This window comes from Aureococcus anophagefferens, assembly GCF_000186865.1.
Source record: "Aureococcus anophagefferens unplaced genomic scaffold AURANscaffold_6, whole genome shotgun sequence".
NCBI classification, from domain to species: Eukaryota; class Pelagophyceae; order Pelagomonadales; family Pelagomonadaceae; genus Aureococcus; species Aureococcus anophagefferens.
Window position 1 is genome coordinate 1,369,609 of NW_008705566.1, and position 26,688 is coordinate 1,396,296.

Consider the following 26,688-nt stretch of genomic DNA (forward strand, 5'->3'; position numbering starts at 1 on the left):
GCGTCGCGCCGACGGCCTCGGGCGGCGCGGCCGCCGCGCGGAGCGCGACGGCGACGCGCCGCGGGTCCGGCGCGCGCGCGGCGAGCCGCGCGACGGCCTCGAGCCCCGCGTCTACCGCGGGCGTCCACGCGCCCGCGTCGACGGCGCGCCGCGCGGCGGCGCAGGCCACGCGGCCGACCATAGCCAGGCCCTCGCGGCGGCCGCCCTCGAGGTACGCGACGGCCGCGGCGAGCGCCGCGCCGTCCGACGCCTCCGCGAGCGCGCCGAACGCCGCGGCGACGGCGCCCGCGCCGAGCGTCGACGAGTGCGCCAAGAGGGCCGCGACGGCGCCGCCGCCGTCGCCGTCGACGGCGCAGGCCAGCGCGACGCCCAGCAGCGCGTCGTCGCCGAGCACGGCGTCGTCGCCCGGCGCCGCGGGCGCGGCCGCCGCCGCCGCGCAGCACGCCGGCAGGGCGTCGACGAGCGCTCGACGCACGCCGGCGGCGTCCGCGCGGCCGTCGTAGCAGGCGCCCGCGCCGACGTCGAAGTAGGCGCCCGCGAACGCGTCCGCGTCGTAGGGCCCGCCCGCGCGCCGCTCCTTGGCGAGGAAGCGCGCGCCGTCCTTGGCGACGGCGAGCCAGCGCCGGCGGAAGCGGCCGATGTCGGGCACGGCGGCCCCGGACGTGCCGCGCAGGGACGCGGTGGCGAGGAGGCCGAGCCGCGCGACGTGGTTCGCGACGTCGTCGGCCGCGCCGTCGTCGCCGCCCGGCGCGAGCGCGGACGCGTCGTCGTCGGGCTTCGCCAGCGACGGCGTCGACGCCGCGACCCGCAGCAACCGCTTCCAGGCCGCGGCGTCGGCGAGCAGCCCCGCCTCGGCCATGCGCTCGACGCACGCGCGCGCCGCGACGACGTTCGGCGTCGGCCGCGCCGCTCCTAAACCGCACCGCGCGGCGGCGCCGAGCTGGCTCGCGTACTGCTGCAGCAGCGCCGCGTCGTCGGGCGCGTCCGGGTCCGCGACCGCGCCCAGGCGCCCGACGAGCGCCGCCACGAGATCCAGGCCGGACGCCTGCAACGCGTCGAGGCCGTGGTCGTCGCCGACGGTCGCGGTGGCCAGCGCGCAGCCGAGGCGCACGAGCGCGTCGGCCCGGAGCGCGACGGCGTCCGGCAGCGGCTCGAGGGTCGGCGCCTCGGGCGGCGGCTGCTTCGCGCCGGCCTCGGCGTCGGCCGCGTGCCTGCGCGACGCCCGTTCGTGCGCCTCGGTCCGCCGGTCGTTCGCGGCCGCGGCGCCGTCGAGCGCGGCGCGCGCGGCGGCCGCGGCGCCGCGGTCCGCGGCGCCGCCGGCCCTCCGGAGCGCCGCCGCGGCGACGGCGACGACGGCGACCTTGGCCTGCCAGCGCGGCGGCGCCGCGAAGACGTCGAGGCCCAGGAGCGCCAGGGCCCGGTTCGCGTCGAGCGCCTCGGCGCGCCGCGCGGCGCCGCGGCGCGGCGCCTTGGCCTCGTCCTCCTCCGCCTCGTCGCCGCCGGCCTCGGGCCGGACCTCCGGCGCCGGCGGCAGCCAGGCGGCGTCGCCGAAGGCCTCGCAGGCGGCGCGGACGACCGACGCCGCGTCCGCCGTCGCGCCGCGCGCCGCGCGCTGGTGGCACGCGTCCGCGAGGAGGAGCCAGGGCACGGCGCCCGCGTCGCCCGACGAGGCGTCGGGGCGCGCGTCCGCGAGGGCCTCCAACCCCCGCGCCGCCGCGTCCGCCGCGCGCGCGGCGCGCTCGCGCGCCTCGAACGCGCCCGGCAGCGCCGCGCCGCGCCACCGCGGCGCGCGCGCGCACGTCGCGCGGCCCAGGCCGCCGTCCAGCGCCTTGAGGCAGAGGGCGCGCGCGACGGCCCGGGCCGCCGGCGCCTCGGGCCGCTGTCGCGCGTCGAGGTCGAGCGCCGTCGTCGCCAGAGCGTCGAGCGCGGCCGCCGCGACGGCGTCCGACGCGTCGTCGTCGAGCGTCGCGTCTCCCAAGAGCGCGAGCTGGTCCAGGAGCGCGCCCCCGCTGAGCCCCGCCGCGGCGACGAGCGCCGGCACGTGGGCCGCCGCCGCCGCCGCGCGGCCCTCGGACCGCCGCTCCGCGCCCGGGCAGCGGCACGCGTCCGCGGCGGCGCCGTAGCGCGATATCAGAGGGCCGTCGGGCCCCGGCCGGAGCCCGCGCGCGTGGGGCGCGAGCGCGGCGACGCAGCGGCTGATGCCGAGCCAGAGGAGCGCCGGCGCGTCGAGACCAAAGGCCGTCGCGCGGTCGCCGTCCGCGGGCGCCTTGTCGCCGCCCGCGGTTTCGATTCTCACGCCGCCGCCGAGGCCCGCCGCGCCCGGCGTCACGAGCTGCGTCTCCAAAGCATCTAAAACGAGCGCCACGAAGGACCGCCGCTTCGCCTCGTCGTCGTGGGGCCGGCAGCCGGCGACGGCGTCGGCGAGCGCCGCCAAAGCCCAGGCGCGCTGGAGCGCGGGCTTGGGCGCGCAGCCCGCGAGCGGCTTCGCGAGCGCGTCGGCGGCGGACGCGTGCGTGAGCACGCGCTCGCGCGCGAGGTCGCCGACGGCCGCCGCCGCCGCCGCGCGCCGCGCGGCGTCGGGCTCGCTCCGCGGCGCGTCGGCCTTGCCGCAGGCGTCGGCCAGCGCCTTGGCCGCCGCGAGTTTGGCCTTGGGCTCCTCGAGGCGGCAGACGAGCTTCGCCATCGCGCTCGCGGCCGCGCGGCGGCAGAGCGGCGACGCCGCGGCTAAAGCTTTCGCCAGGGCGTCCCGGGGCGCGTCGCTCAGCGGCGACGTCGACACGGTCCTCGCCGGCCCGAAGGGGTCCGCCGTCGCGTCCGCGACGCGCGCGAACGTCCGCGGCAGCGCGTCCAAAATCGCCAGGAGCGCGGCGCACGCGTTCGCCGCCGCCGTCGCGTGGCGCCGCTCCCGGCGCCGCCGGTCCTCCTCGCTCGACATGAGGCCGCTCTTCGGCGGCGTCAGCGCGTGCGTCAGGGCCCGGCTCAGCGCGTCGATCGCGCTCCGCTGCGCCGCGGGCGCGACGAGCGCCGCGAGCGCGCCCGCGGCGTTCTTCGCCGCGTCGACGAGCCGCGCGTCGACGCGCGCCGCGGGGCAGCCCCGCTCGACGTCCAGGAACGCCAGCGCCTCGCGCTCGCTGTGGTCCAACGCCTCGCAGCACTGGACGCCCAGCGCGTCGGCGAAGTCGCGGCCGAAGCCCGCGGCGGCGGCGGCCGCCGCGCCGACGTCCGCGCCGTCGCCGACGCCCGCGCCGGCCGCCGCGTGGCCGACGAAGAAGCAGGGGTCGATGCCGGGCGGGAACTCCGACGTGAGCGCCAGGGATTCGTTGGGTAGCGGCGCGAAGGCCGCCTCGACGTCGCTCCGCGGCGCGTCGCCGGGCAACGCGGCGCCGGCGACCAGCACCAACCCGACGGCCCAGTCGAAGACGCGGCCCGCCGCGCGCGGGTCGCCCTCGAAGGCCGCCGGCGGCAGGGCCGCGTAGGCCTCGAGGAGGCCCGCGGCGACGAGCTTGAGGCGGAAGCGGCCGTGCGCGCGCGCGGGGCGCGACAGGCGGCCGCGCGCCGCGAAGACGACCTTGGCCAGCAAGCTCGCGACGTCGCGGCCCAGCGGCCCCTCGAGGGCCGCGCCCGCGGACTGCGCCAGCGCGTGCACGGACGCCGCCGCCGCTTCTAAACAAACGAGCTCGTGCGTCTCGTCGAGCGCGCCGCCGCCGTCGGCGACGCCGTAGCCGCCGGACAGCGCGTCGCCGTCGCCCGCGGCGTCGATGGCCCGGCCCCAGACCTCGACGAGGCGCCGCCGCCGCGCGTCGAGCCAGGACGCGTCGCCCGACGCCGCGACGAGGGCGCCCACGAGCGCCCAGCCCGCGCGGACGCACGTCACGAGCACCGCCGCGCGGTTCGCCGCGCACAAGGACGCGTCGAACTGGCGCATGACCAAGCCCTCCGCGACGGCGAGCGCCTCGTCGACCAGCGCCCGCGACGGGCCCGCCGCGCCGGCGTCGAAGCTGCGCAGGAGCGTCGCCGCGAGCGTCGCCGCGCCGTGGAGCGCGCACATGCGGACGCGGACGTCCTTGACGCGCTTCTTGCCGCCGGCCTGGTCGCCCGCGACGGCGAGGTCCACCAACGCATGATGCTCGGCCATGGCCGCCTTCAGCGCCATCGTCGCCAGGGGCGCGAGCCGCGGGCGCAGCGCGCCGCCGAGCGCGCCGCCGACGGCCGCGGCCTCGGCGCGGACGCCGAAGCTCGCGTCGGACGAGAACGACAGCGCCGCGCGCTCGAGGCCGTCGCCGCAGGGCGCCGCCGCGTCGCCGAGGGCCGTGGCCAGATGGCTGCACTCCGCGAGCGCGACCTGGAGCTCGTGCTCGCCGAGGCGCGGCCCCGCGACGGCCGGCGCGTCGTCGCCGCCGCGCGGCGACCCGAGGAGCCCGAGCAGCGCGGCGAGCGCGTCGCGCTGGAACTGCTCCGGCGCCGCGCCGAGGCGCTTCCGCAGCTCGCGGCCCAGGGCGCAGCGCGCCGCCGCCGCCGCGTCGTCGTCGTCCTGGGACGCGCGCGCGTCGTCGCGCAGCGGCGCGAGCGTCGCGCGCAGCACCGCCGCGAGCTCGCGCGCGTCGCACGTCGCGAGCGCGCCGGCCTCGCGCTCCAGGAGCGCGCCGACGGCGCGCGCGGCGCCCGCGACGCCCCGCCGGCTCCGGTCGCGGCGGTGCCGCGCGACCAGCGCCGCCAGGAAGCCCACGGCGCCGACGAGGCTCGGCCCCGCGCCGTCCGAGCCTGGGCAGGAAAAGGGTGCGAAATTCCCAACTTCAAAGGCTCCTAGCTCGGCCGTTTTCCACTCGTTTCGGCTGATGTTTGGACGAGCGATCATCTCTCGGAACGGTCTCGAAGCGTGGATGCTTTTTCCGGAACGCGCGCGCGCGGAACACCCACGTTGAAGCGACGTCGAATCACCCTCGTCCCGCCCCGGTCCGAGCCGCAGAGCGCCGCGCCGAACGCGGACCGCTTCTTCGGCGCGTCCGCGGCCGCCGCGGGCGAGCCGCCCTGGACGGACTGGCGGAGCCGCGCCATGCGCGTGGACCCCTCGGGCCGCGGGCTGCCCGCGGCGGCGTCGCCGCCCTTGGCCTTGTCGCCGTCGTCCGCGCGCGCCGCGCCGACGGCCGCGCGGTCGCGCGCCGCGCGCGCGGCCGCGACGTGCGCCGCGAGCGCCGACCCGCAGGCGCGCGCGACATCCAGACGCGCGTCGACGCGGTCCTCGGCCAGATGCTTGCAGCCGAGCTCGAGGATGTCGTCCAGGAGCTTGAGCGCGCCGTCGACCTCCGCGCGCGCGGACCGGACCGGGCTCGCGCCCGCGGCGACCTCGCCGCCGGACGTCGACCGGCTCAGCTTGAGGCCCGAGGGCTTCGGCGGCGGTCTCGCGGTCTCGGCCCCGCCGCCCTTGGTCTTCTTCGCCTCGGCCTCGTCGGCCGCCGCGCGCGCGAGCGCCGCGAGCGCGCCCGCGGCCGCGGCGCCGGCCGCGTCCGCGAGCGCCGCGAGGCACGCCGCGAGCGCCGCGCGCGCGTCGCCGTGCTTCTCCGCCGCGAAGCGCGCCGCGAGCACCTTGAGCACGTCGCCGCCGGGGGCGCCGAGCGCGTGCTGCTGCTGCTGCTTCGAGCCGACGCCGCCCCCCGGCGGCGATAACCCGAGCAGCCCGTGCCGCGGGCTCGCCGAGAGCACTTCGCCCAACGCCCGGAGCGCGGCGGCGCGCGCGCAGCCCTCGGGCGCCTTGGCGCCGTGCTTCAGGAGGCGCACGCGCGCCTCGCCGAGCGTCGCGGGGCCCAGACGGTCGCCGTGCGCCGCGCAGAGGCGCCCGAGCGCGGCCGCGGACGCCGCGCGCGAGCCCACGGACCGGTTCTGCGTCTTCTTCGCCGCGACGGGCAGCACGGACGTCGAGCACTCGCCGCAGAGCTCGTGGAGGCCCCGGGCCGCCGCGTAGAGCTGGCCGCCCGCGTCGCCCGCGCCGTAGAGCGCGACGACGGCCTCCCGCGCGCCGAAGCGCAGCGCCTCCGAGACGACCAAACCCCGCGCGCCGAGCAGCGCCTCGAGCGCGTCCCAGGCCTTGGCCTGCGCGCTGTTTTCGCGCAGCGGGCCGAGCGCGTGCACGTCGCGGAGGGCGCCGCGGAGCTCCCAGACGGCGCGGTAGCACTTCTTCGAGGCCGCGAGGCGGGACTCGGCACTGGTGGCCGCCTCGACCTCCTTCACCGCCTGCTCGATGTGCCTCGTGGCTTGTTCTAGAGCCATGGCGTTTCACTCACGCGCCGCTGCCATCGGCATCACCAAAGTCGGCGGAGCTCCGGTCCGGCCTCTCTCGCGATGGCCTAGCCAGCCTGTGGTAAAAGCCACTAGCTCGGCCGCCGCCGTCGCAGCCATGGGCAGCAAGAAGAAGCAAAACGGCAAACCCCGAAGCGAAGCGGCCCTCGTCGACGCCGTCGCGGCCGCCTGCCGCGCCGTCGACCCGGGAGCTGACGCCGACGGTCTGCTGAAGGCCGCCACCAGCCTCGCCGCCGCCGTCGACGCGCTCGCCGCGGCCCAGCCCGCGGCGCCGGCCGCGGGCGACCGCGGCGCGGCGCGCAGCGCCCTCCTGGCCTGGGGCGCCGAGCGCGGCGTCGAGCGCCACGACCGCGCGACGCTCGACGCGTTCGGCGGATCCGACCAGACGGCCGTCGTCGCCGCGGGCGCCGTCGCCGCGGGCGCCCTCGTCTTCGCCGTGCCGCGGCGCGCCATGCTGGTCGCCGCCGGCGGCGACGCCGTCGGCGCGTTCCTCGAAACGTCGGGCCTCGGCGCCAAAAACGCGACGGTCGCGCTCGCGGTCCGCGTCGCGCGCGAGCGCGCGGCGGGCGCGGCGTCGCCCTGGCGCGCCTACCTCGACGCGCTCCCGCCGACCTACGACACGCCCCTCTTCTGGACCGTGGCCGAGCTCGCGGTGCTGCGGCCGTCGCCCCAGCTCCGCCGCGCGGTCTCGGGCCGCGTCGCCGGGGCGCGCGCGTTCTGCGACGTCTGGAAAGCGGCGCAGAAGGGCGGCCCGCTCCACGGCGAGTTGTCGGGGTTCACCTACGCCGCCTGGGCCTGGGCCCTGGGCGCCGTCGTGACGCGCCAGAACGCCGTGCCCGACGCGGCGGCGCCGACGGCGCCGCCGGCGCTCGCGCTCGTGCCGCTGTGGGACATGTGCAACCACGACCCCGACGGCGGGACGTCGGAGTTCGTCCTGCGCCCGGGCGGCGGCGCCTACCTCGAGCTCCGCGCGGCGCGCGACGTGCCCGAGGGCGCGGAGCTCCGCATGCGCTACGGCGACCGGTCCGCCGCGGAGCTCCTGATCCACAGCGGCTTCTTGCCGGAGGGCTTCCTCGTCGACGACATCGCGCTCGACGTGGCCCTGCCGCTGGGTGTGGACGCGAAGCTCGCGGCGCTCCTCGCGCGGCTCCTCGACGGCGCGCGCGTGCCCCGGAGCGGGCCCGCGACGTGGCGCGGCGCGGTCGTCCGCGGCGCCGGCGGCGGCGCCGCGCCCGACGCCGCGCTCGCCGCGGCCCTGCTCGCCGCGACGGCGGACAAGGCCGACGCGGCGCACCTCATGCGCGCGTCGACGGCGGACCACGCCGCGTGGACGCCGCGCGACGCGGGCCACGGCGCGCGCGCGCGCGACGGCCTCGCCGCGCTCTGCGAGGCGGCGCTCGCCCGGCGCCGGGCCGCGCCGCCGCCGCCGGACACGCGCCGCGGGGCCCTCGCGGCGTCCTTCGTCGCCGCGGAGGCGGCCCTGCTCGCCCGGGGCGCCGAGAGCGCGCGGCTGCCGCCGAGGCCGCCGACCGGTAGTGCCTAGCCACGAGAACCTCGCTTAGAGAGCTCCGGGCGTGGACATATGACCTCGCACCGTCGGATTTCAATTTGCCTAAGGGAGGCTTGTGCCACAAAAAAGTTGGCGAGCGGGAGGGCCCCGAGGGGAGAGCCGTGGTGCTCGCGAGCAATCGATGCCGAATTCGGTGGCGGTTGATGAAGCCTTGCGGGCGGCTATCGAAGCCGACGATGTAGGCGCTCTCAGACGCGCAATCAACGCCGGCGACGACATAGATCTAGAGTGCGTACGGGCTAACGACCCAGAAGTAGATCTAGATCCTCCGCTGCTCCTCCATGCAGTCGTCAAAGCACGCAGTACGGCGCTCTTCCAGTTTCTCATTGACGCCGGAGCCGACGCGAATTCTCACCTTGACTTCCAAGGGATGGTAATAACACCTCTGACCATCGCGGTAAGGAGACAATTACCTGGCGCGGTCGCTGTGCTAATTGCGGGCGGCGCGGACGTCAACCAGGCGGACCAGGCGGTAGGAGAGCATTCCAAGTGGTCGCCCGTCTACATTGCTATCTATAATGGACATCGCGGCATCCTCCTCAACCTCCTTAGAGCTGGCGGTTTACTTACGAGAGATCTACTCGAGCAGATCCACACCGATATCCCCGATTTCGCCCCCGATCCCCCCGCATTGCTCCTCGTCGAACGCTTCCTACGCACCGCTGACTGGGCGGGCTTCGTCCGCCACCACCGCGGCGTGCTCGTGTCGATTCTCGCGAAGTGCTTCGGCGACGCGCTCCCACGCGAGGTCCTCGCCGAGGTCGCGACGCACTGGGCGCCGGAGGGCGGATCGTAGGAGCAGCCTAGGACGCCTAAGCCCTAGCGCGCTTATCACGCTCGCACGTCGGGCGCTTTGTGGTAGACCGCCGTCGCGGCGAGGAGCGCGAAGACGAAGACGCAGCTCTTGAGGGCGATCTCGCCCGCGTGGAAGTTGGGCTCGAGGACCTCGCCGTCGTCGACGTCGGCGTAGCTGTCGCGGAACTCGACGTTGAAGAGGATGATCATGGCGACGCCGTAGCAGAGCGGGAAGACGAAGAGGCAGGCGCCGTCGACGGCGTCCGTGACCGCGCGCGCCATGACGCGGTGGCGCTTCGCGCGCTTCGCGAGGTAGAGGTCCGTCGTCGCCTCGACGACGTCCGCCGGCACGCCGCGGAGCGCGTCGCAGCAGAGGCGCGGGAAGTCGTGCTCGGCCACGGACGGCCCGTAGCCGCCGAGGAGCGCGGCCCGCCGCGGCGACGGCAGGTGCATGGCCGCGTAGGTGAGCCACGCGGCGACGTCCGCGCGGGGCAGGTCCGCGGCGAAGGCGCCGTCGTCGCTGAGCTTCTCCCAGCAGGCCTCGTAGAGCGTCAGGCGTCGCGTGGCCTCGTGGTCGTCCTCGTCGTCGCCGAGGGCCGCGCGCGCGCCGTCGCCGTCGAAGTCCGCGGGGGGCAGCTCCCAGGGCGGCGGCGGCCGGCTCTCGCGCCGCGGCGGCGGCGCGTCGGGCGACCCGACGCAGCCGCAGGCGAAGGGCGGCTCCTCGCCGGCCTCGACGGCGCGGACGTCGGTGAGGTCCTCCGCGGCGAAGGACATGGCGTCGTCGCGCGAGGCGTCGCCTCCAAGGCGCGGCGGAGGCGCCTTGGAGGCGACGACGGCGTCGCGCTCGAGCCCCGCGGCGTCGCTCGAGCACCGGGGCCGGAGCGCGTCCGCGCCGGAGTCCCGGAGCCCGTTCTTCGGCGTCACCGCGGCGCAGACCCGCGCGAGGAAGAGGCACTTGCTCGGCTGGTAGAAGCACCAGAGGATGAACACGGACTGGAGGAGCGCGAGGAGCGCGACGCCGAGGTTGACGTTGTCGAAGACCTGGATCCACAGGAGCTCGTGGCAGATGGGGATGTATTCGTTCCTACCAAGCACGTCGGTGACGATTTTTCATCGTTTTCCCGGTCAAAACCTCTCGAAAATCGTGACGGCCGCAGGACGCTGACTCGTTCATGGCGATATTGTTCGCGGCGTAGACGAGCACGAGCGTGATCGCGAAGCCGATGCGCTCGCCCGCGTCCGGCGCCATGGCCATGGGCAGGAAGCTCATGAGCGTCAGCGCGAGGCCCGGCACGACGAACTGGAGCAGGAAGTGCGAACTCGCGCGGTCGAGGTCGATGGTGATCGTCACCACGGGGAACGGGAACGGCGAAATGCTGTAGTAGATGTCCGTCTTGTACCTGCGTGCCGACCGTGACCGCGGGCGCCGACGCGCCGGCGCGGGCGCGGCGCGAGTGGAGCCGGTGGATCGCGAACTCGCTGTAGCTGTTGCCCGTCGTCCGGCCGGTCTCCTGCTCGACGGCGTAGGGGCGATCGTCCCCGAACGGGATGATGCCGATGATGTTGCCTAGGACCGCGCGCGATCTCGAGCCGCGACGGCGCGGAGACGCCGCGCGGCGCGCCCGGGAACGACCAGCTCCCGAGGTCGATGGTCGCCTTGAGCTTGTCGTAGGGGAACCTGCGTCGCCGCGCGTCCCGAGCCGCGGGACGTCCCGCTCGCGCCGGCCGCGCGCGCGACCAAACCGCTGTATTTGCACAGGACCTTGATCAGGCCCGGCCGCGAGTAGTAGACGCGGCCGTCGGCGTAGACCGTCGCGTCGAACGGGCCCTCCCAGTCCTAGGGGTGCGTTTTCCAGGCTGGCCTCGCATCGGAACTACGGACGCCGGGCGGCGCCACGGGCGCGTTGCCCTCGCCGTTATAGACGATGATGTCCGGCGTCCAGATGAGCGCGTCGTCGCCCGTCGCGGGGACGATCATGATGTCGGCGCCGCCGTAGTCGCTCGCGTTCCACCGGAGGCGGTCGTCGCGCCACATCATGTTCATCCAGACCTTCAGCTCCATGGACCCGCTCTTCGTGTCGACGTGCTGCACGCTGTAGATGCGGATCTCTAGCATGACCTCCGTGCCGCTCGCGCCCCAGGTGACGTCCGACTTATTCGCGTTGTTCGCGAGCGCGAAGCGGTCGTAGTCCGCGAAGAGGTCCGCCAGCAGCTGCGTGTTGTAGGTCGTGTACTCGTAGCCGAAAGTCCCCGTCAAGGAGAAGTCGCTCGCATTGTACGCGCGCGCCACCGCCGCCAGAGCCGCGAACAGGAAGAGCGTGGGCTGCCCTGGCTTCCCCATCCTTCACGTCCTTCGTGGAACAGCTGGGTTGATGCTGCCCATTATATTTACTGCACTTTCTACCCTCGCCCGCGAACGATGGACGAAAGCTGCGAGGAACGCGCCTTTCTGGACGAAGCGCGGGCGTGGTTGCGCTCTGGCGGCGACGTCGATGCTCGCACTCAGGGTCGCGAAGGGTTAGCGGTCGGCGAAGCTACAAGCCGCTCGCGCCTGTATCACGCAGCGAAACATGGGTACCTCTCGGGCATTCGATTGCTCTTGGACCACGGTGCCAGCTTAGAATGGCACAAAAGAGGGGACCGCGACATGGACGCTCTCGTGAGGCGCCGGCGGTTGCGCCGCGGGATACCGCTGCACGCCGCCGCCATCGGCTGCCGATGCCGTGCCGCGGCCCTCCTGCTCGACGCCGGCGCTAACGTCAACGCGCGTGATCAAGTTTCTCAGTACCTCGAGTGGACCGCGCTCCATAGAGCCGCCGTGAGCGGGCGCGACGCCATGACCGGTCGCTGTGACGTAGAAATGTGCAAGCTGCTCCTCAGCCGCGGCGCGTCAATCGACGCGGTCACCGCCTCCGGTTTCGATGCCGAGACCCTCGCGCGACGCTACACTCGCATGGGCTTCGCGAAGCTCCTCGCCGACGTCCGCGCGGCCGGCGGCTGGGCCGCCTACGTCGCTGCCCCGCGCCGAGAGCTCCTCAAGCTCCGCCACGAGCTGCAGACGCGGCCCCACACGAGCCCGCAAGGCCGCCTGTTCCTCGACACGGGCCTCTACACGGGCCCGAAAGCCCAGCTGTTCCTCGACCTCAAAATTCCCGACGACGTCTTCATGTACGTGCTCCGGTTCTGGCGCTGCGCGCGCGACTCCGAGTACTAATCAGCCGCCCTTAACCGGCACGGATCGGGAACGCCTTCTCCATCGCGGCCGCGTAGTCCGCCTCCGACGCGAGCGCCGCGCCGCCGTCGAGGCGGTCCAGGACGACCCTGATCTTCGATTCCAGATCGTGCCCCCACCAGCCCCAGCCGGACATCCACCGGCCAAGGTCCGCGTAGGCCAGCAGCAGCGCGTCGTCGAGCGCCTCCCGGGACGGCGCCGCGGCGGCGCCGAGCGCGGCCGCGAGCTCCGCGCGGTAGTGCGCGACGAGCGCCGCCTCGTCGTCGGCGTCGTCGCAGCAGCAGCAGAGGCAGTAGGCCAAATCCTTCGCGCAGCAGGCCTTGCCCACGTACTGGAAGTCGTAGAAAAGCGGCTCGCCGTCCGCGGCGAAGATGATGTTCGCCGACTTGGCGTCGCCGTGGACGATCGTCTGGCTACTGTCGGACTTCAACCGGTCGTCGATGGCGCGCGCCGCCAGCCGCAGCCGCCCCTCCCAGCCCTTTTTCGGCATGGCGGCGTGCTCGTCGGGCCGCGTGTCGAGGTACCAGTACTCGCCCTGCGCCGCGAGGCCGCCGGCGACGGCCGCGTCGGCCGCGGCGCCCCAGAAGAGCGCGTGCAGCTTCGCGAGGCCCGAGAGCACGCGGCGGCTCCGGGCGCCGTCCATGGGCGCGGACGAGCCGACGAGCTTCGTCATGACGATGGTCACGCCCTCGGTGCCGCGGCGCTCGACGAGCAGGGGCCGCGGGCACGCGCAGCCCGCGGCGGCGACCTCGGCCGCGTACTTCTCGTAGAAGTTGCACTCGACCTCGTAGGACGCCTTCTTCCGCCGGTCGCCGATGCTCGCGCAGCGCTTCGGCAGCGTGACCTTCTTCACCATGATCGTCGCCGCGGTGTCCTCGCCGGCCTTGACGCGCAGCTCGACGACGGACCCCATGCCGGCCCAGAGCCGCGCGACGGACCGCGTCTCGACCTTGGTGATCGACGACGGGTCGAGCGGTTTCAGGCCGGCGGAGGCGAACTGCGGACAGGCGCGCTTCGCCAGCGAGAGCGCCTCGGCGCCGTCCATGACCGGTTTCAGCCCGGCGGCGGTCGGCGCCAGCAAGAGCAGTCGGAGCAGCAGCGGCGCCGTGGTGTGATGGTGCGCGGGCGCGGCGCCTCGCCAGGGTCAACCACAGACGCTTGAACTTCACACAAACTAACATACCGGGGCAGCCCAGCCATCGTTAGAATCCAGCATGCGCGCCCGCAGCCGGTCGCCGGCGCGCCGCGGCGCGATCCGGGGCGCCGCGGGCGCCAGGTGCAAAGGCGGCCAGGCCGCGCGGAAGCTCCACGCCGGCGCGATCTTCAAAAGGCCCAGCACGGCGGAGGTCGTCGCCGACATTTTGCAAGGCGAGGCGTCCCAGGAGCTGCGCGCGGAGCGCAAGGCGCCGCCGCCGGCCGCGGCGCCGCCGGCCGCGCCGCCGGTCGCGGCGGACCCGGCGCTCGACGAGAAGCTCCTCGCGCTCGCCTTCGCCGCCGACGCGGCGCCGTCGCCGCGCGCCGCGCCGCGGCCGCTCAAGGCGTTCCACCGGCCCGGCCCGGCCTGGCGCGACGCGCTCGACGGCGCCGCGGCGCGGCGCGACCGGTCCGGGCGGACCAAGGCCATCTACGAGTGCGGCGCGCCGCAGCGGCGGCCCGGGAGGCGGCCCGGGACCGCGCCGACGCCGTCGCTGCCGGACGTCCGGGCGTCGCCCGGCGAGCCCCCGCCGCCGAAGCACCGGCGCGCGCGCGAGGCCCAGCCGGCGCCGCCGGCGCGGCCGGCGACGGGGCCCGCGCCGCCGCCGGGCGCGCGGCGGCCGCGGCGGCCCGCGCGGCCGGGCCGCGTCGCCGTCGCCGCCGCGGCGCAGCCGGGCGACACGGCGTCGTCCGCCGTTTCGGACCTGACGACGGCGTCGGCGCCGGAGCCGCGCCGGGCGGCGCTCGCGTCCACCGTGCGCACGAGCGAGTCCGCGCCCGCGCTCGTCGCGTCGCCGGGCGCGCCGGACCTCGCGGCGTTCGTCCGGCTCAACGGCGGCGACGCGGCGCGGCTCCGCGGAGGCGCGGCGCTCGCGCTCGTCGACGACGGGGAGGGCGCCGCGCCGCGGCTCCGGCTCGCCGCGGACGCCGGCGATGGCGATGCCCTCGAACGCGCTGAGGACGAGGAGGATGATGGCCACGACGAGGAGGACGGCGACGGCGGCCGCGGCGACGACGACGGCGCGTCGACGCTCCGGACCTACGCGAGCGCGTGCCTCGCGGACGCCGTCGAGAGCGCCGTCGACGCCGACGACGCGCGCGACGCCGCGCACGCGCCGCGGCCGACGCCCGGCGGCGGCGGCGAGGGCCCCATGCTGCCCGTCGAGGACGCGGACGTCGTCGCGTCGCGCGCGGCGCCCGAGACGCCCGCGCGGCCGCCCGCCGTCGTCGCCGACGTCGGCGACGACGACCGGCGGCTCCTCGCGGCGTACCGGGCCCTCGGCGGCCGGCGGCTCGGCGTTTCGGCCCTCGAGGCGCTGGGATGGAAGAAGCTCCACGCGGAGCTCGAGGCCCAGGGCCTGCCGGGAAGGGGCGCGACGGCGGACCTCGCCGCGCGGCTCCTCGGCGCCTTCGACGCCGCCGCGGCGCGGCGGGACCCGCGCCACGCCGCCGCGGCGATCCTCCAGGACGCGGCGTTGGTTTTCTTGCAGCGGCGGCGCTGCGTCGCGCCCGCGCCGCGGACGGACTACGCCGCGGACGAGGTCCGCCGCATGATCTGCGTCGGCGACGACGCGTCCGCGGCGTGCCTCGCCAAGCTCGGCTGGAAGACGCTCCACAACGCGCTCACGTGGTGCGGCGCGCCGAACCGCGGCGCGACGAAGGACCTCGCCGCGCGGCTCGCGGCGCTCTTCGACGCGGCCGCGGGCTCGCCGACGTGCGTCGCGGGGCTCGCCTACCCCGCCTGTTGATAAGGGTCGTGCCTCCGCGCAACATTACCTCTCGACCCCCCCGGCCTTGCCCGACTTGAGCATGGCGTCGAAGACCTCGCGGACGGGCACGGCGGGCTCCTTGTAGAGCTTGATGAGGCTGAACGTGTCCGTGTGGCCCTTGTCCTTGGCGAGGTCCGACGGCGACTTCACGTCCCCCAGCGTGCGCGCGCGCTTGTTCGCGCCCGCGCGGAGGAGGAGCGCGGCGCAGTCGAGCGCGCCGACGGAGCCCGCGTAGTGGAGCGCCGTGTAGCCCTTGAAGCAGGTCTTGGTCACGGACGCGTTGTACTCGAGCAGGATCTGGACGCCGCGCGTCGCGCCCGCGAGCGCGGCCATCATGAGCGGCGTCTCGCCCTCCTCCGTCGCGAGGTCGACGATGGCGCCCTTGCCCATGACCCAGCGGATCTTGTCGACGTTGCCGGCGACGGCCGCGTGGTGGAGCACGCCCCAGCCCGTGCCCTCGTGGCGCCTGTGTGCAAATCAACCAGTGAGCTGGGACGTCGGGGCCAAACTTGAGAATTCTCTAGCTCGGTCAAATCGAAGTCGATTCGGCTGATTTTTGGATGGATCGATCGCTCTCGTCAAGTTCTCGAAGCCCAGCCGAAGAGCTTGTGTCAAAACATTCGAATACGCTCACATTGAAGTCGGGTTGATGATTTGATTTGCACACAGCGTGGCGCCGCGGGTCCTGCTGCGTGTTGATGTCCGCGCCCTTGCCGACGAGGTACTCGGCGGTCTTCGTGAGCTTCTCGGATTTTTTGATGAGGTCCAGGGGCGTCGGCGGCTTGAGGCCCTCCTCCTTGAGCTTCTCGGCCTTCGTCTTCTTCTTCTTCTTGGCCTTGTGCTTCTCGATGAGCATTTTGGTCGCGTGGCTCTTGACCTTGTCCTTGCGCGCGGCCTTGATCTCCGCCTTCTCGCGCTCCTCCTCCTCGGCGGCCTGGGCCGCCTCGTTGCGCCGCTGCTCGACCTCGACGTCCTCGAGCTCGACGATCTGCTGCTTCCGCGACATGAAGAAGAGGCCCGGCGACACGCGCTCCGCGCGCGCGAGGCGGTCGAGCTCCTCCCGCAGGCTGAACTCGTGCTGGAGCTGGCGCTCGATGGCGACGAAGAGCATGGTGCGCCCGTCGAGCGTCGTCTCCTCGACCTGGAGGCCGCTGTACTTGTCGAGGAAGATGAAGCGGAGGTCGTCGACGCGGCCCTCCGTGACCGCGGCGAGCAGGTCGTCGTAGTCGTACTGGGGCTCGTGGTTCCAGCAGAGCTTGGCCGCGCGGTAGACGAGCTTGCCCGCGAAGAAGACCTTGGCGACGCGCAGGGCCACGGCGTCGTACGCGGCGCCGCACGCGTTGATGCCGCCGAGCAGGCACCAGAGCACGGGCTTGGGGATGCCGACGAAGGAGTAGAGGTACTCGAAGAAGCGCTGGACCTTGCGCGCGTCCTCGATGGTCGGGTAGCGGCAGGAGCCCTTGCAGACGTTGCGGTAGCAGCGCGCGAGCTGGTAGGCGCACGTGCGCCGCCGCTTCCGCTCCGCGCGCGCGGCGAGCTTCTCCTCGAAGGACATGTTCGCCTCGGACATGGCGCTCCGCTTGTAGGTCGACGGCTCGCCGTCGCGCTTTCTCCGCGGGCAGCAGCAGCAGCAGAAGCGGCGGCACCGCGACCGCGGCGGCGGCGCCTCGTCGCCGGCCGCGGCGGCGAGCGGCGCGAGGCCCGCGGTCGCGACGTTCTTGGAGGCCCGGCGCCCGTCGCCGTCGCCAAAGTGGACGGACCGCGCCGCCGACTCCTCCTTGGTCTCCTCGTCGCCGTCGAGGGGCGGCGGCACGAAGCCCTCGGGCTCGTCCTTCTCCTCCGCGCGCCGCTTCCGGTTCCGCCGCTCGCGGCGCGACCCGGGCGTCGTCGTCGCCGGCGGCGTCGCCGGGTCGGCGCCGAGGTCGTCGGCGTCGCCGCCGGCCGCCGCGGGCGCGGTCCGCGCGCGCTTCTTCTTCCGGCCGGCGCGGAGCGGCGACTTCGGGGGCGACTTCGGGGGCGACTTCGCGGGCGACGACGCGGGCGACGACCCGGGCGGCGGCGGCGCGGCGGCGCCGGGCAGCGGCTTGTAGACGGGCGTGCTGTCGACGACCTGGCGGAGCTGCGCGCCGGGCTCGACGACGTTCCGCGAGAAGACGCGGAGGCTCGGGTTGAGCGTCTTCCGCGGCTGGAAGCGCGACATGACGGGCCGCAGGGAGCCGAAGCCGCGCGTGCCGAGGGACCCGAAGTTGAGGCCCTTGAAGTTCTTCGCCGTGATCCTCAAATTCTTGAGGTTGGCCACGGACGGCAGCTTCCGCCCGAGCGCGGACGCGCGGCGGCTCGCCGCGCCCGCGAAGCCGCCGCTCTTGCGCAGGTCCTCCTTCTTCTTCAGCTTCGCCGCGTCGGCCTTGGCCTTCTGCTTGGCCTTCTTCCGCGCGACGGTCCCCGCGCTGTCCTCGGAGCCGACGTCCGACTCGTCGTCGCCGAAGGCGCACGTCTTCTCGTGCGCCGCCACCTCCGCGTGGCTGCCCCGGAAGCCGCAGTCGCGCTCGCACTCGAAGAGGAGCGGGTTGTTCAGGTTCGACGACGACGCCGGGTCCGGGTCCGCCGGCGGCGGGACGTCCGCCTCGACCGCGGCGACGCCCGGCCGCTCGAACGCGCACGTCTTCTCGTGGCGCGACACGCCCTCGAAGTCGCCGCGGAAGCCGCAGCCCCGCTCGCACTCGTAGAGCTTGGACTTGGACTCGTTCGTCGCGACGGTGGACCCGTCGGTGTAGTCCGCGGGGTCGTAGGCGCACGTCGCCTCGTGCGCGGCGACGTCGTCGAAGCCGCCGCGGAAGCCGCAGCCCTTCTCGCACTCGTAGGTGCCCGCGGGCGCGTCGCTCGCGGCGGACGCCGCGGACTTTTTGCGCTTCTGCTTGTTCCGGCCGCCGCGCGGGCCCGGGACGCCCGCGGGCCGCTCCGACGTGAGCGACGAGCCGTCCGTCGCCTCGCTCGCGCCGTCGCCGAGCCCCGCGGGCGCGGAAAAGAGCGTGCGGCTCTTGCGCCGCTTGCGCGGGAAGACGGGCTGCGCGCCGCGCGTCGTCGGGGACCGCGACGTCGGCGCGGGCGCCGTCTTCGGCGCGTCGCCCGGCGAGCCCGGACGCGGCCGGCGGAAGCGCTCGGGCGTCGCGGCGCGGAGCGTCGCGGCGAGGGGCGGCGTCGCGGCGCGCACGGAGGCGTAGGCCGCCGCGGGGAGGCCCCGCAGCGTCTGGGCGAGCGACGGCCGCGCAGCGCCGCGGGACGACTCCGACCGCCGCGTCGACTCGGAGCTCTCGGACCGCGGGCTGCCGCCGCCCGTGGGGTCGTACTGGACCTTGACCTTCTTGCGGCCCCGCGCCCTGTCGTAGGCCGCTTTGCCCGCGGACCGGCCGCAGGCGGCGACGCGGTTGAGGCACTTGCCGAGCGCGGACCGCTTCATGCGGCTCGACCCCCAGTCCAGGTTGTGCGGGTTCTCCTTGAGGCGCTTGCGCCGCGCCTTGGCCAGGAGCTTGCGCCGCTTCCGCTCCGCCTTGTCCAAGACGACGCCGTCGATGGCCTCCTCCTCGTGGGACTTGACCTGCGTGTTGAAGTACTCGCGGACGCGGACCATGCGCCGGTCCTTGACGACCTGTGTGGAAACCAAATCTTCAACCCGACTTCAATGTGAGCGTATGAGACGGTTTCGACGCAAGATCTTCTTCTATGCTTCGAGAACTCGACGAGAGCAATCGATTCGTCCAAAAATCAGCCGAATCGACGTCGATTTGACCGAGATAGAGAGTTCTGAAGTTTGGTGGGGACCCCCCAAACCAGTGGTTGATTTCCACACAGTTGACGACCTTGGCCAGCGTGCCGTGCTCGAGCTCCCTGTCGAGCTCCCGCGACGCCGCGGACTGGTTCGCCGTCTCGCGCTCGAAGGCCGCCTTGCGGTCCAGCACCCGCAGGAAGGCCGGCCCCTCGCTCGGGAGCCGCTGGTCGCCGGACGGGCACGGGAACGACTCGACGCGCGGGTCCCAGCCGGCGAAGGTGTAGTTCACGTCCGGGTCGAGCTGCTCCTTGACCTTCTTGGGCTTCTTCTCCGTGAGCAGGCCCATGGTCTCCATCTTCGCCTTGAGCTCCGCGCGCTTCATCGCCTTGAGGTCGTCGTCGCCCGCGCTGTTCTCGATCGCGAGGGCCTCGCGCTCGAGGAGCCGCTTGTTCGCCGGGCCGTTGGTCCGGTTCGTCTCCTGCCACCGCCGCAGCTCGTTGCGCGTCGTCTGCGCCGCGAAGTTCGTGTTCTGGCCCTCGAACTTGCTCCGCTTGTGGTCCACCTGCCGCTGCAAATCCGTCTTCGGCCGCGCCGCGACGGCCTCCTCGCGGTCCTCGACGGGCTCGACCTCGCCGATGAGCTGCACGTAGTTCATCTTCGCCAGGGCGAAGGCCTCGTTGTTCGCGAACATGGTCGCGTCCTCGTCCTCGCGGAAGACGCAGGCCTCCTCCTGCTCCGCGGACAGGGCCCATTGCGTGCGCCGCGCGCGCGTCGGCGCGCCCTCGTCGTCCTCGTTGATCGACGCGTTGCTCTCGCGGCCCATCGCTCTTTATGTCGGTACGCGGGCGCCTAGGGCGGCGCGCGGCGCCGCCGTCTCCGCCGGAGAGAGGTGGGCAGCCCCATCATCACGGCGCTGCCTCACTTCACAAAACGGTGGTTCCTCCTTCAACGTCGGCCTTGCGACCTCTACTCAGGCTCGCGAGCGCGATGGACTCGGGCGGAGGACGGTTACCGGCCCTTGCCCCAAGACTCGTCCCGCGGGCGCATTATGTCCATCTATCTTGGGCGAACGCGGGCTCTTGGGGGGCGGTGGCCGGGAAGTCGCTCCGGATCCGCGCCAGCTCCGCCTCGAGCGAGCCGCGGTTTGGGCCGCCCGCGCCGTAGGGCGACGGCGGCTGCTGGCCGTAGGACGACTGGCCGTAGAGCGGCGGCGGCTGGCCGTAGGACTGGCCGTAGGACGACGCGCCGTAGGGCGGCGGCGGCGGCTGGCCGTAGGACGACTGTTGCACGGGAGAGAGGGCGAAGGCGCCGGGCGCCATCGCCGGGGCGGCCCCCTGCCCCCCCATGTACAGCGCGCGGCCCATCTTCGGGCCGTGCTCCTTGATGAGCGCGCCGAGCGAGCGGGGTGCCGGCGGCTGCAGCGCGCCGAGCGAGTGGGGTACCGGCGGCAGCTGGTAGGACCGCGCCTGCTGGCCGTAGGACGACGCGCCGTAGAGCGGCGGCGACGGCTGGCCGTAGGGCTGCTGGCCGTAGGGCTGCTGGCCGCGGGACAACGCGGCGGCGACGAGGCCGTTCAGAAGATCAGCGTGGGAGCCCCCGGCCGGGAAATCGCTCCGGATCCGCGCCAGCTCCGTCTCGAGCGAGTCGCGGTTTGGGCCGCCCGCGCCGTAGGGCGACGGCGGCTGCTGGCCGTAGGGCGACGCGCCGTAGGACGGCGGCGGCTGGCCGTAGGACGGCTGACCGTAGGACGGCTGGCCGTAGGACGGCTGGCCGTAGGACGACTGGCCGTAGGCAGATCCGGCCTCCTCGCCCGCTTTGTACAGTATGCGTCCCATCTTTGGGCCGTGCTCCTTGATGAGCGAGCCGAGCGAGCGGCGTTCCGGCGCCGCGGGCTCGAGAGGCGGCGGTCGGGCGACGGCGACCCAGGCCTCCTTCAGGCGCCGCCGACGCTCCTCCTCAGTCTCGTACTCCGACGACTCATCATCGAAGAGCCGCTGGCCGTAGGGCTGCTGGCCGTAGGACGACGCGCCGTAGGACGACGCGCCGTAGGTCGACGACGCGTAGGTAGGGCGGACGGCGGCGGCGCGCGCCGGCGACGGCGGCGGCTGGCCGAAGGACGACTGGCCGTAGGTAGAGCGGGCGACGGCGGGTAGGTCGACCGGCGCCGGGGCCGTCTCGCCCGCTTCGTACAGTTGGCGCCCCAGTCTCGGGCCGTGCTCCTTGATGAGCGAGAAGAGCGAGCGGCGTTCCGGCGCCGCCTCCTCGGCCTCGCGCGACGTCCGAAATTGCGCCGAGCCGAGCGAGCGGTGTACCGGCGCCACCTCCAGTCTCTCTCTCGCCGACGCCTCTGCGAACGCCATGTCCGCCTTGAACGCCTCGTCCGCGGCGAAGGCGGCCTGGGTCGCCCTCAGGCGCCGCAGAAGCTCCTCGGTCGCTAGGACCTCGTCCTGCAGGGCGTCCATCGTGCCGCTGTCAGCGTCGTTGGGGACGTACGCCGCGAGCGGCGCGCCAAAGGGCGCCTGCGGGGCCGAGCCGAGCCGGTCACGCCCGAGCGGCGCGCCAAAGGGCGCCTGCGGCGGCGCGCCAAAGGACGCCTGCGGCGACGCGCCAAAGGGCGCCTGCGGCGGCGCGCCAAAGGGCGCCTGCGGGGCCGAGCCGAGCCGGTCACGCCCGGACGAGGCGCCCATGGCGTTGCTCGTGAACTCGCCCGCCGTCGACGAGTAATCCATGTTGCCGCCGGCGGCGGCCGTGGCCGGGGCAGCCCTGGCCGCAGGCGACGCCGGTGGCGCCGCGTTCAGCCGATCAGTGCGGGACGAGGGGCCAATGGCCCTGAAGTTGTCGTTCATGGCCTGGCTCTCGAACGCGCCCGCCGTCGACGGGAAATCGCGGGCCGCGGCCGGGGCCCGCGTGGCCGCACGCGGCGCGGCCGAATTGGAGCGTGGCTCGTTGAAGCTCGGATGAAGCGGGAGTTCGGCGGGCGACGCCTGGGGCGCCGCGCCGTTTCTCGTCGAGATGCCGCCGCCGGCCGTGGCGCCCCCTTCGCGAAGGCGACCGTCAGGGCCGCGCGCGACGCGGCCGGGCGCGGGCGTGGCCGGGGCGGGCGTGTAGGTGCCGCCTGCCGCAGGCTTCCTCGTAGGAGTCCACGTAGGCGCCGGCGCCTGGCTCTGCGGCCTTGGCGGGGCGGGCGCGGCCTTGACCTGCGGCCTTGGCGGGGCGGGCGCGGCCTTGACCTGCGGCCTTGGCGGGGCGGGCGAGGCCTTGACCTGCGGCCTTGGCGGCGCGGGCGAGGCCTTGAGCTGCGGCCTTGGCGGCGCGGGCGTGGCCGGGGCGGGCGTGGCCGGGGCGAACGTAGCCGGGGCGGGCGTGGCCGAAGCCTGCCACGTGCCGCCTTCCACAGGCGCTCTCGAAGGTTTCCACGAAGGCGCCGGCGCCTGGCTCATCCACTCAGGAGTGTCGGTCGAGGTGCTCGCGGGCTTGGGGTTGGCTTCTTTCTTGCCCTGGAACGTGCCCGCCGTCGACGCGAAGTGGTTCATGAAGCCGTCGGTCACGGCCGCGTCGGGGGTTTCCTCGGCCGGCGCGAGCCTGGCCCTGGCCGGGGCGGGCGTGGCCGGCGCGGGCGTGGCCGGGGCGGACGTGGCCGGGGTGAACGGGGCCGGGGTGGACGTGGCCGGGGTGAACGGGGCCGGGGCGGACGTGGCCGGGGTGAACGCGGCCGGGGCGGGCGTGGCCGGGGCGGGCGTGGCCGGAGCGGGCGTGGCCGAAGCCTGCCACGTGCCGCCTTCAACGGGCGCCCTCGAAGGTTTCCACGTAGGCGCCGGCGCCGCGGTCATCCACTCAGGAGTGTCGGACGAGGTGCTCTTGGGCTTGGAGTCGTTGGAGTCGTCGTCCTTCTTGCCCTTGAACGTGCCCGCCGTCGACGCGAAGTGGTTCATGAAGCCGTCGGTGACCGCCGTGTCGGGGGTATCATCGGCCTGGGCGACCCTCGCCTCGAGCGCCGTACCAGACCTTCCCGTCCTGTCGGGGGCATCATCGGCCTGGCCGGGCGGCTTGGCATAGAGCGCCGTGTCGGGGGCATCATCGGCCTGGCCGGGCGGCTTGGCATAGAGCGCCGTGTCGGGGGCATCATCGGCCTGGCCGGGCGGCTTGGCATAGAGCGCCGTGTCGGGGGCATCATCGGCCTGGCCGGGCGGCTTGGCATAGAGCGCCGTACCAGACGTTCCCGGGGCGGGCGTGGCCGAAGCGGACCACGTGCCGCCTTCCACAGGCGCCCTCGAGGGTTGCCACGTAGGCGCCGGCGCCGCGGTCATCCACTCAGGAGTGTCGGACGAGGTGCTCGTGGGCTTGGAGTCGGCGTCCTTCTTGCCCTTGAACGTGCCCGCCGTCGACGCAAAGTGGTTCATGAAGCCGTCGGTGACCGCCGTGTCCGGGGTTTCCTCGGTCGGGGCGGCCCTGGCCGGGGCGGGCGTGGCCGGGGCGTACGTGGCCGGGGCGGGCGTGACCGGGGCGGGCGTGGCCGGGGCGGGCGTGGCCGAAGCGGACCACGTACCACCTTCCACAGGCGCTCTCGAAGGTTTCCACGAAGGCGCTGGCGCCTGGCTCATCCACTCAGGAGTGTCGGATGAGGTGCTCATGGGCTTGGCCGGAGGCGACGCGCTCTTGAGCTGCGGCCCCGGCGGGGGCGGCCTCGCGGGCGCGGCGGGCGCGGGCCTGGCCGGAGGCGACGCGCTCTTGATCTGCGGCCCTGGCGGGGGCGGCCTCGCGGGCGCGGCGGGCGCGGGCCTGGCCGGAGGCGACGCGCTCTTGAGCTGCGGCCCTGGCGGGGGCGGCCTCGCGGGCGTGGCGGGCGCGGGCCTGGCCGGAGGCGACGCGCTCTTGAGCTGCGGCCCTGGCGGGGGCGGCCTCGCGGGCGTGGCGGGCGCGGGCCTGGCCGGAGGCGACGCGCTCTTGAGCTGCGGCCCTGGCGGGGGCGGCCTCGCGGGCGTGGCGGGCGCGGGCCTGGCCGGAGGCGACGCGCTCTTGAGCTGCGGCCTCGGCGGGGGCGGCCTTGCGGCCTTGGCGGGCGCGGGCCTGGCGGGCGCGGCCCTGGCCGGAGGCGACGCGCCCTTGAGCTGCGGCCCTGGCGGGGGCGGCCTCGCGGCCTTGCCGGGCGCGGGCCTGGCCGGAGGCGACGCGCTCTTGAGCTGCGGCCTTGGCGGGGGCGGCCTCGCGGCCTTGCCGGGGGGCGGCCTCGTGCCCTTGGGCCTGGTGTCGCCGACGGTGCCCGTGAACGCGCCCCCGAAGCCCGGCGCCTTGCCCCTGCCGCCGGCGCCGCCGCGCGCGCCTCGCGCCGCCTTTGGCGGCATCGCGCCCCCCCGCCCGGGAGGGCGCGGCGGCGGGGCCCGCGCGCCCGGCGGCGGGGCCCGCGCGCCGAGCGGCCGCTTGAAGTCGGCGGTCGAGGTCTCGTAGAAGTTGTTCTGCAGGCCCGGGCTGCGGCTGCGCCGCGCGTCGTCGATCGCGGGCGGCGACACGCCCTGGCGGGCCGCCTCGCGCTCGAAGGCGGCCCTGCGCTCCGCCGCGGCGGCCTTGGCGGGGGCGGCCGCGGCCGCGCGGGCCGCCTCGCGGGCGGCGGAACCAGATTGTTGCAAGTTGCGCTCCGCCACGCTTCTGTCCCTGCCCTTGAACGCGCCCACCGTCGCCGCGAAGTGGTCCATCGAGCCACCGGCCGCGGCCGCGGCCTCGGCGGCCGCGGCCGCGCGGGCCGCCTCGCGGGCGGCGGAACCAGATTGGAAGGCGGTTCGAACCTCCGCCTCGCTTCTGTCCATGCCCTTGACCGCGCCCACCGTCGACGTGAAGTGGTCCATCGAGCCACCGGCCGCGGCCTTGGCGGCGGCCGCGGCCGCGCGGGCCGCCTCGCGGGCGGCGGAACCAGATTGCAAGGCGGTTCGAACCTCCTGCCCGGACCGATCGTTTCGGACGAGGGGCTGCGGCCTTGGCGGGGGCGGCCTTGCGGCCCTGGCGGGGGCGGCCCTGGCGGGGGCGGCCCTGGGCGGGGGGCGCCTGGCCGCGGGCGACGCCCGCGGCGGCGCGCTCCTGGCCGCAGGCGACGCCCGCGGCGGCGCGCTGAGCCTGCCAGGACGAGCTGCTCGCGGCGGGGGCACTTGGAGTTGCCGTCCTTGGCGAGGCCCGGACGAGGTGCTCCTGGCCTCGAACGCGCCCGCCGGCGGCGGCCTTGGCGAGGTGGCGCGCGGCGGCGGCAGCCGCTGGCCCGCGCGCGCGTCCGGGCGTGGCGGCGGCAGCCGCTGAACCGCGCGCGTGTCCCGCGCGAAGGCGTCCAAGGATCCGGCGACGCGGCCGCCGAGCGGCGGCACGTAGCCCGGCGCCTTCGCCACGGCCTTCGCGTAGGCCTTCGCCGCGGCCTCCAGCTCCACCTCCGCCGCGGCCTCGGCCACCCCCGGGGGGAGCCGCGCGTCCGCCGCGGCCTTCGCGTCCGCCGCGGCCTTCATCCGCGCGAAGCCGCGTTCCACGCTCGGGCGGAGCCGCGCGACGCCGGCCTTCAGGTGCGCGAAGGGGCGCGCCGCCATCGGGGACAGCCGCGCGATGCGAATGGCCTTCGCGTCCGCCGCAGCCCGCGCGTACGCCTTCTCGATGACGTGCGGGAAGTTGCGCGCCACCTTCGAGCGGAGCCGATTGACGCGAACGCGCCGCTCGCGGTCCACCGCGGTCTGCAGGACCGCCGCAGCCTTCGCCTCGCGCGCATCCTCTTCCGCGACCGCAGCCCTCGCGTCCGCGGCAGCCTGCGCCTCCGTCGCCGCGTACACGTGCGGGAAGCGGCTCGCCACCTTCGGGCGGAGCCGCGCGACGCGCATGCGCCGCTCGCGGTCCGCCGCGGTCTTCAGGACCGCCGCGCCCTTCGCGATCGCCTGAGCCTCTTCCGCGGCCGCTGTGGCCACCGTGGCCTTCGTGTCCGCCGCGGCCTTCGCCCTCAACCAGGCCTCCTCCCCGCGCGGCCCTTCCACGGCGTATGCGAGAGCCCTGGCCTCCATCGCCGCGGCCTCCGCCTCGTACGCGGCCTCGTCCGCGGCCCGTCCGGCCATCGTGGCCCTCGCGTCCGCGGCCTTGGCCTTTCTTGAAGCCTCAGAAGCGCCGCGCATCCCGGCCACCAGCGAGCCTCTGGCGCCGCGGCCGGCGGAACCGGAGAGCCAGGCGGCTCTACCCTTCGCCTGCTTGGACTTGCTTCGGTCCTTGCCCCCGATGAGGCCCGCGATGGACGGGGTGGCGGGGGCGGCCCTGGCCGCGGGGGCGGCGGGGGCGGCCCTGGGCGCGGCTTCGCGAAGGCGGCCGTCGGGGCCGCGCTCGACGCCCGAGGCCTTGCGCGCCTTGGCGGGGCCGGAACCGGAGAGCCAGTTGGCTCTGCGCTCCGCCTGCTCGGACTTGTTTCGGCCCCTGCCCTTGACGAGGCCCGCGTCGGACGCGTAGCGGCCATTGGCGCGGCCGGCCGCGGCGGGGGCGTAGGAAGAACCGCTCCCGAAGAAGCCGCCGAACATGTTGGCCCCGAACGTCTCCGCCGCGGCGACGGCGTCACCCGTCGGCGCCCACTGGTCGCCGCCGCTGTAGGCGGGGGCGGCCCGGGCCGGGGCGGCCCGAGCCGGGGCGGCCCTGGCCGGAGCGGCCCTGCCCGCGTCGTACGCCCGCGGCGCCGCGCTCAGCCCGGTCCAGTCTCTCACGACGGCCGCCAATGTCTCCGCCGCGGCGACGGCGCCACCCGTCGGCGTCCACCCGTCTATGTAGCGGCCGTCGGAGCGGATCGCGTCGAGGCTGTCAGAGCGCATCGCCTGGCCCGGCACGTACGTGCCGTCGACCGAGGCGACGGGCGGCTGCTCTGCGAGAAACGTGCTGCGCAGGGCCTTGAGGGCCAGCTGCGTCGTCGGAGGGGTCGTGAAGGCCGCGACGGCCGCGCTGAGCGCGCAGAGCCGAAGAGCCATGCTCTTGATCGGCTTCGCGGTACGTGACTGTGACGTTTTTTGTCGAACGTTCGGTTTGTTGAACATTTCAACTTAACAATTTTATCACGGCACGAGCTCGAACTCGA

The 26,688-nt window shown here is 74.9% G+C and overlaps 2 protein-coding genes across 2 annotated transcripts in view; both read right to left on the minus strand.

Moving 5' to 3' along the window:
* The window catches only part of AURANDRAFT_63122 (hypothetical protein), a gene marked incomplete at both ends in the record, with an annotated part of 18,098 nt that extends 5,162 nt beyond the window's left edge, over positions 1–12,936 (minus strand). The window contains 8 exons of the mRNA XM_009037584.1: positions 14–4,761; positions 4,914–6,228; positions 8,708–9,743; positions 9,826–10,144; positions 10,234–10,337; positions 10,369–10,496; positions 10,542–10,987; positions 11,895–12,936. Of these exons, the coding sequence (XP_009035832.1) occupies positions 14–4,761; positions 4,914–6,228; positions 8,708–9,743; positions 9,826–10,144; positions 10,234–10,337; positions 10,369–10,496; positions 10,542–10,987; positions 11,895–12,936 (9,138 nt within the window). The remainder of the gene's footprint in view (positions 1–13; positions 4,762–4,913; positions 6,229–8,707; positions 9,744–9,825; positions 10,145–10,233; positions 10,338–10,368; positions 10,497–10,541; positions 10,988–11,894) is intronic.
* A 1,674-nt stretch (positions 12,937–14,610) lies between these two features.
* Positions 14,611–25,642, minus strand: AURANDRAFT_71329 (hypothetical protein; the record flags this gene model as incomplete). The annotated part of the gene is made up of 6 exons (XM_009037583.1): positions 14,611–14,817; positions 14,870–15,320; positions 15,520–18,500; positions 18,700–19,447; positions 19,692–21,214; positions 24,905–25,642. The coding sequence occupies 6 exons, from the start codon at positions 25,640–25,642 to the stop codon at positions 14,611–14,613; spliced, it is 6,648 nt and encodes a 2,215-aa protein (XP_009035831.1).
* Positions 25,643–26,688: the final 1,046 nt, after the last annotated feature.